The following is a 7,798-nucleotide window of genomic DNA, read 5'->3' as shown; positions in this document are numbered from 1 at the left end:
TGGCCTGCCAACACCATGGTAGCTAGGATGGATCTAAACCCAGACCTGTATTCTACCTGTACACAGATATTGGGTGGTTCAGACCCACACCATATATCCGTGTCAAGTCCACTCTGTGCCAGAGGAGAGGCTCTGTGTTGATCCCTCACCAACAAGTCCTGCAGGGGCCTCATTCATCATTTCAGGCCAAGAAGCAGAGACAGGGATGCCTCCAGACTGGTGCTATGATGTCTGTGTACCATCTCCCTCCTGAAAGGAAGCCAGGCATTCACTTGAGGTATACACACCTTTTATTTGGTTACGTCAATCAAAGCACAAGCTCTAGACCCTGGACACACCTAAGAATTACCTGCCAAATCCTTGGAGGTGCCAGGTAGTTCTCAGAGGGGTTTCTCTCTTGTCTCATGGGAAGGAAAAATGGGGACTATCCATCTTTGGAGAATCACATTTGGAACATGACTTGCTGTCATGCTATTCATCTGCTTATTTTCAGTCCTTGCAGTAGACATCATATTTTATCTTTGCTGCCATCTTTGTTCCTCCTAGGGAATCCTGAAATTTCTGGTACATTTCTTCATTCTGAGCTTTAGAGAAGACGTCTCTCCAGTTTCCAACAACCCCTGTGTACAAGTACCAAAAACTGAAGGAAGATGGTCCTGAGAGAAAATACTATCTAGGCAGTAGTGGGGCAGAGTCACTGATTATGCAAGGCAGAAAGGTTCACATTTATTGCCCTGAGAGGTCTCATTGCCTGGGAGAGGACAGGCATCAAAGATCAGAAGCAAAGGTTGTAGCCAGACAGCAGGGAGCATTGCTAGTTAGCTTCCTGCAAGTGCTCCATCCCCAGAAGGAAATTTACAAGGTGACTTCATGAAGATTTTACACAGAAAAGAGGGGAATCTGGTTTTATCACAAGGGAAAGATCGTTTTTGAATTAATTCCTCTGAAGGGGAAAATTTTGTGGTAGGTGGCAGAGAGTGGCTAAATCCCTCTTCCTCCAAGGAGTGGTGGAAGAAATGGATTTTAAAAAGCCCATGCTCACAGTATTCAAAAACAAAAGATTCTTGAGGTTGTGGGGAGCAGGAAAGCTGCCAGAGTTCTGACCCTGGCTCCACATCTGTGAGAGACCATCTCTGGGACCACCACTGACATTTCCATTGAGAGGAGACATATAAAGTTCTTGCTGAGTAGGTAATAGGAAGATTCTTTGAGGCCAGCAGAGCAATGAACAATGCATTCCCTTGAGGTTCAATAGAGTCTTGTCCCATTAACACACCTCCTCCAAAAGGTGACTATCATGAAGTGACATGTGCAGCCTCATCACATAATCACCTGAACAACAGGAGACAGCTGCACCACAACACTGAGTAACAGAGTTACACAGAGCCCAGGAAGGTTTGGTGCACAGCCACAACCTCACCAACGCTGGCCCACACCTTTGCACCTCACTCACCTAAATAAGCAGGGCTGCTACAGAAAAAGACAGCAATACAGAGGCAATGACTGAGGACATTAAGACTGTCACTCTGGTAAGTTTCTCACATACAGCCCCCAAATCCTGTCAACAGCAGAAGCTCTTTGTACAAGTGACACCACAGGAGAGAACTCACCCAGACAGTCCAATGAGTTCGCAACTAAGTAAAGTAACATACTCAAAACTCCTTCTGGAGTTCTCCTTCAGAAGCTAGCTCTCCATTTGCAGAGACTTACCTTTCCGGAAGAGGGCGTCCCCAAACTTTCCATGGGTTTCATTTGATTTCTCTTTCATAGCTTTGAAACTGGTCTTCTCAGCAATTCTGGAAAAATCTTCCTCACACAGAGAAAATCCAAAGAAAGAAGCAATCTTTTTCATGCCCAGTATTGGGTCCTGCCCAAAGGAACGTAGCACAGAGGTGAAACCAAAAGATTTGACACTGTGGCTGTGGCATGGAGCCAGCACCCTGTGGGAAGCCAAGCAGGCAAAGCTGTCTCCTACAATGTCACCAAGGAATTCTAAGAGCAGTAACAGAAAATCCTTCAGGCCAGAAAACCTACACATGCTGGCCTCAGTTTCAAGGCCTTTTCTTCTTTCCCAAAATCTGTGCCTCTGCCAGATAAAACTCCTTTCACGAATAGGCAAGGCTATCCTCCTCCTAAACTCCATGGGCTTCCCCCAAACATAAGTAAGTAACTCAGGAAGGCAGATCCTTCTAAAGGGGCAGATGGACTTGCCCCAAGGTTTTCTACTTCCCACAGCCATACATAATATGGGGGGATGCACAGCACACTCATCAAGAGCTGGGTGAAATGCCACACCTCTTTGAGTTCCTCGTAGCTTATTGTCATGATGTTCTCATTGTCAATGTATTTGTTCCATTCCACTAGGTGGTCAAAGTAGGATCCCCAGGCCACTGCAAACAAAGAAGAGGCATAACAGTCTAGTGTAGTCCCCAATACATGCCCTTAACCAAATCATAGGAGTCAGCCCAGACAGCTTTCTAAGTGTGGCTTTAGAATGGTGAAGGGGTGACCAGCTCAACATATCTGTTCTTTCTCCTGAGGTCAGTGAAGAGTGGCCCAGGCCTGCCACTTGATATGGCAAACCACAAGCTCTCTTTTGGGAATAGAAAAGTCAGGCTAAAGCTTTCTCATGATCTCTCCATTCTAAGTGAAAGACAAAACTCTGATTCTCTGGCAGTCCGTTTCTGCCATAACAGGGGCCTGTCTGCCTGTTCTAGGAGTGCCTTGCTAAGGTAAGTCACAGAAGGACTCCCATGCAAAGGGCCCTGTGTATGCCCCTCATGGTAGGAGAAATGTCAGAGGATGTAGAACAAAGTACATTTTCCATTCATGAAGTCTGCAAAGTACTCATCCCAGGAGGCGATGGACGGCAGCAGTGGTAGGTTGTTGTAGAAATGGTAGTAGGAGACAGCCGTGTCCTTGGGGTTCCGAACTAGCACAAGGATCTAGAGGAGGAAAACACATAATTTGACTGACCAAAATGCCATCTTCTTGACATATCACATAGAATCATTGAATCACAGAAACGTTTAATTCATCAAGTCCAACCATTAACCAAGAACTACCAAGTCCATCACTAAACCATATAACAGATCTACATATTTTTTAAATATCTCCAGGACCACTGACTCAAACGCTTCCCTGGCAACCAGTTCTAATGCTCGGCAACCTTTTCTATGAAGGAATTTTTTCTCATATCTAGATCTAAACCCCTCTCAGTGAAACTTGAGGCCATTACCTTTTGTCCTGTCAGCCATCACTCAGAGAAGAGACCAAGCCCCACCTGACTACACCCTCCCTTCAGGTGGTTGTACAGAGTGGCAAGGTTCCCCCTGAGACTCCTTTTCTCCAGGATAAACACCCCTAGCTAGCTCAGCTGCTTCTCCTAAGACTTGTGCTCCAAACCCTCCACCAGCTCCATTGCCTTTCTCTGGACTCACTCCAGCACCTCAGTGTCCTCCTTGTAGTGAGAGGCCCAAAACTGGACGCAGTACTCAAGGTGTGTCACTTACCAGTGCCAAGTGCAGGGGGACAATCACTGCCCTGGTCCTGATGACCACACTGTTATTGATCCAGGCCAGGATGCCACTGGCTTTCTTGTCCACTGAGGTACGTTTCTGCTCATGTTCAGCCACTGTCAACCAGGACCCCCAGGTCCTTTTCCACTGGGCAGCTTTCTAGTCACTCTGCCCCCAGCCTTTAGTGCTGCATGGGGTTGCTGTAACTCCCATTTTGTAGGACCCAGTACATACTTTATTTAACCTCATACAATTGGTCTCAGCCCATTATCTGTTCAAATCCCTCTGCAGAGCCTCCTATCCTCCAGCAAATTGACACTCCCACCCAACTTGTTGTCTGCAAGTTTACTTGTCTACTAAAATTAAGCAGACCATACAATTCTGGTCTAATCCCTTTCATTGAGTAAAAAATCAGAGCTTTGGCAAATCACTTGTAGCTAATGTAAGCTTCAGGCTGAAAAAAAAATAAGCTTTTCAGTGATTCCCTCAAGACACTTCTGACCTAGTTCAAATTCAGAGAATTGAGTTCATGATCTACTGAACAAAAGAGCCACAAACAGTCTTTAGATGTACCCTAGCTTGTCTCTGCAGTTATTCCCATCTAAGACTGTCTTAGCCCCAATCTGTGGTGGGCTGTCCACAGGTACCCTGGTTTTGAAGGCAAGTTAAACCAGTCAAATTATTTCTTGCCTTGCTCAGTTTTCTGCCACCAACCTGGAAGCATCTTTCTGAAGGAGATCTGAAAGGACAGTGACACTCAGCAACAAGCCCACCAATAGTCAGCAAAGCTGCTGCTGGGAGAGGATGTTTGTTCACAGCCTTGGCACACAGACCTGTTATCTTCAAGCTTGAAAATGTGGCTGTGTATTGACCAGCTCAGGTGAAAATGCAGAAAAGACACCTCACACAGAAGAAAGCTAAATTAGGGTGGAAAGCTTATGCAGTGTGATGCAAGAAGACTCACCTTAGCCTTGCTTTGGAAAATGGATGGAGGCAGGAGATCAGGTTTCAGATGAGTTACTATAATTCTTCTGGTAGGAAGCTGCTTCATCCTCTTTAAAGAAAGTGAGAAGAAATGTGACAAGACAGAAGTAGCTTATTCAGTGAGTTGTGCCTATTCATTACTTGTGGGTTATAGGAAAAGGTGAGACCAGAGAAGTACTTTATCCCTTGGAAAACCCACAGGAATGCACTGGTGGTGTAGGCTTCTGCCAACCTCTGCCACCAAGCACCATTTCATATGACACAGGCCTAAGAACAGGACACCCAAGAAAAAGGTCTTACTAATCAAACTCACTGGGCCTATGGCAGAAGAACCTGGTGCCTTCTCAGCCCTGTCTCCCATCTGAGGCCCTTGTGTTGGGACACCAGAGGCAGTAGCACATGCTGCTTCACAGACCATTACCTCTGAGGTCAGACATTCCCTTTCAGCTATCACTACCTGTAGGGAGAGCAGTGACAGTATTTTCAGTTCCTGCTTACCTCATATATCCCGGGATCCCCAAATTCTAGACGCTGAAATGTCTCTAGATTCTTTTCAGCATTTATTCTCTCTTTCATTTCCTCTTCTGTATATTTGGCATCTGCCAACTCCTTCACCATTTGTTCAAGCCAATTGGTTCCTAAAAGAATAAAGGACATCCATTCAACTTCACTTTTTCATGTAAACCCAGCTGATGGTATCCTGTCAAATTGGTTTCAAGTGAACCAGTTTGGCTCAATGTTGTACTTTAAGCTTTAAACAAGTGTGTGTGCTGGTTTTCACTGCAATGGAATTATTTTTCCCGATCGTAGCTGGTATGGAGCTATGTGTTGAATTTGTGCTGAAAACAATGTTGATAACACAGTGATGTTTTAGTTATTGCTAGGCAGTAATTACAGTGTCAAGGCCTTCTCTGATTCTCACACTGACCTGCCAGAGAGTAGGTTGCTGGTGCACAAGAAATTAAAAGGGGACATAGATGGGACAGCTGATCCCAGCTGACCCGGAGAGTATGCTATTCCATATGTAGCCATGCTCAGCAATAAAATTTGAGGGAAGAAGAAGGAAAGAGAGATGCTGAGAGCTATGGCACTTGTCTTACCATACCACTGTCATAGGTGATGGAGCCCTGAAGACAGCTGAACATTTTACTGCCAGTAGGATAGAATGAATTCCTTACATTGCTTTGTTTGCACACATAGCTCTTGCTTTACTTGTGTTTATTTCAACCCATGACTTCTCTGTTTCCCTCCTGCATCTCATTGCAGGTGAAATAGAGTGTGGTCCTGTGGGGCCACTGAGTTGAGCTGTGAGTTTCCAGCTGAGGTTAGATCACGGCCCTGGTTAATAACTGACAAGGGTATGCCTAAGGTCAATGGGGGAAGAGCTATTAAGCAGATAGTGTGAAGTGCTACCCTGCTTGCTTCAGAATCACATCATATCCCTCAGCAGAAGCAGATCTCTACTGCTCTTTACAACTCTGATACTTTTTGGTTACCTCACATTACTCCCTGTGGAAACTACTCAAAAGCTGTGTGGCTCCCAGCACTGGGCCAGCTGAGTCATCTCTGGGCTGTTTCTGCTTTCCTTCCACAGTGCTGTCTTTGGGAACTCTGTTCCCTCTTCCCAACCAGCTTCACTTTATGGTCTCTTAATTATTGACACAGTTTGCCCTCATTCACCATTCCCAGTTAGGTTTCTGTAACTGTCAACAGTTACAGAACCAAGTTACAGTCACCAACCAAGCCACCAGAACATCATGCTCCTGACACCATCTTTGCACCAGACTTAGTTGTCTTGGCCTCAACAGCCTGGGAGAACTGGTGGTTGAGGGATTGGGTTCAGCGAGCCAAATCTCAGTTTTCAACTATCACTTCCTTCAGTGTTTAGGTGGATCTTCACACATATAAACCATTTCTGCTTAGGTACAGCTCTAGAGGCTATACACAAAGGTGATGTGATAAGGATCAACTTTCTCTTTTTCAGAAAATTACATATTAAAATATTTCTGTAAAGTCAATAGGAAAAAAATTAAGGCGTCTGAAATGCCTACAGTGAAAGAGAGAGAAAATGTGTAAAAATCCTTGTGGCATTTGTGTCTTCCCCTCCATTTAGATACAAGGGAATGACCTGCATTCTGCAATGTAGTAAAAATATGGAAACAGCAGTTCTGCTTGCATTGGAAGCATATATTCCCTGTATTGCTCTTGCAGGGAGTAAGGTAACAACATACTTTCTTTTATTAGCAAGTGTGGTCAAAATATCAAGGGATGTGATTATCCTGCTTTAGCTGGCACTCTTGAGCTCACCATTTGAATGCTGTGTGCCATTCCTAGGCTGAAGCACAAATGATTTTGAGAACTGGGAGAAAGTCTTGTTGAACTTCCATGAAACTACTGGGAACTGGAGCAAATGAACTGCATTGAAAGGCTTGGTTTGCTCAGGCTGGAGAAAGAGAAAAAAAGGCATGGGAGACTCTCACCACAGTCTTCCACTACTGAAGGTAATAATGAAGACAGAGACTCTCTCACAACAAGGGTTGTCTAACTGCATTGATGTAAAAACAAAAGTTTCAAAACTCTTCTGGACTAGGCCTTGAGCAACGAAACCTTACTTTGGAGGTTAGGTCTTTCCCCTGCTTTGAGCAGGGGGCTGTAGTATTTTAGTTCTAGATATGCCTTACGGCTTAAATTCATGATTTTTTGATGTCATCATAAGCTTTTCTCAGGAATTATTGCTGTATTAATTGATGGCATTGAATAATCAACTTCTGGATTGTAGTACTGTGTACTTTATCTATTGATCAAGAGAACACTTACCTGATTTAGGATAGCCTACGAGAATCACATCATCACTTCTGGCTTCAAAGGATTCCAGAGCTTCCAAAGTCTCCGGGCTGCTAACTGTAATTGGGTATAAAATACCTCTGTAGGAAAACAGCATGTTTTCTGGGGCCATCTTGTCACTCTCTGAAAAATATTTGTCCATTACTTCAATGATCCTTTCACTGTTTCTGGTCATGTCTGTATCCCTGTGTAAGTCTTCCCAAAGAGATCCAGGCTGTCTTTCCACAATGCAGAAAAGCTCTGAATAAATAGGAGAGGGTGTTGACTCAGGGATGAAGGTGCAAGTCACTGATTAACTCTACACTGTTCACCCCTTTTGGCATTGCAGAACTCCATGGAGATCAATAGTAGTGAAAATATGGTCTTTGCTGCAATTGATACTAGGAACAGGAACTATTGGGACAACAACTAATAGGATTAAAAATGTTAAATTAAACCAGAGAAAGACCCAT

At 44.4% G+C, this 7,798-nt stretch overlaps 1 protein-coding gene across 1 annotated transcript; it reads right to left on the bottom strand.

Annotated features, from left to right (window-relative positions):
* Nucleotides 1-489: 489 nt before the first annotated feature.
* On the bottom strand, nucleotides 490-7,521 carry LOC102108978 (sulfotransferase 6B1-like). Its single transcript, XM_005518673.2, has 7 exons — nucleotides 7,320-7,521; nucleotides 5,001-5,140; nucleotides 4,483-4,572; nucleotides 2,819-2,945; nucleotides 2,296-2,390; nucleotides 1,711-1,867; nucleotides 490-620 (listed from the first exon to the last, which is right to left on the bottom strand). Exons 1-7 carry the CDS (start codon nucleotides 7,519-7,521, stop codon nucleotides 490-492), a joined length of 942 nt encoding a protein of 313 aa, XP_005518730.1.
* Between the last annotated feature and the right edge of the window lie 277 nt (nucleotides 7,522-7,798).

Source organism: Pseudopodoces humilis, chromosome 3 (assembly GCF_049639895.1).
Source record: "Pseudopodoces humilis isolate 2021_Gansu_Grassland_sample_001 chromosome 3, ASM4963989v1, whole genome shotgun sequence".
NCBI classification, from domain to species: domain Eukaryota; kingdom Metazoa; phylum Chordata; class Aves; order Passeriformes; family Paridae; genus Pseudopodoces; species Pseudopodoces humilis.
The sequence above is the reverse complement of the archived record's forward strand: the minus strand, read 5'-3'. Positions and strand labels throughout refer to the sequence as shown.

Coding starts and splice junctions, on each gene's coding strand:
- LOC102108978 (XM_005518673.2), bottom strand. CDS start 7,521: ATGACCAGAAACAGTGAAAGGATCATTGAAGTAATGGACAAATATTTT. Junction 2,391..2,818: donor AGACTTCATGAATGGAAAAT/GTACTTTGTTCT, acceptor CTTTGTTTGCAG/TGGCCTGGGGATCCTACTTT. Junction 1,868..2,295: donor GCTACGAGGAACTCAAAGAG/GTGTGGCATTTC, acceptor TCCTTTGGGCAG/GACCCAATACTGGGCATGAA.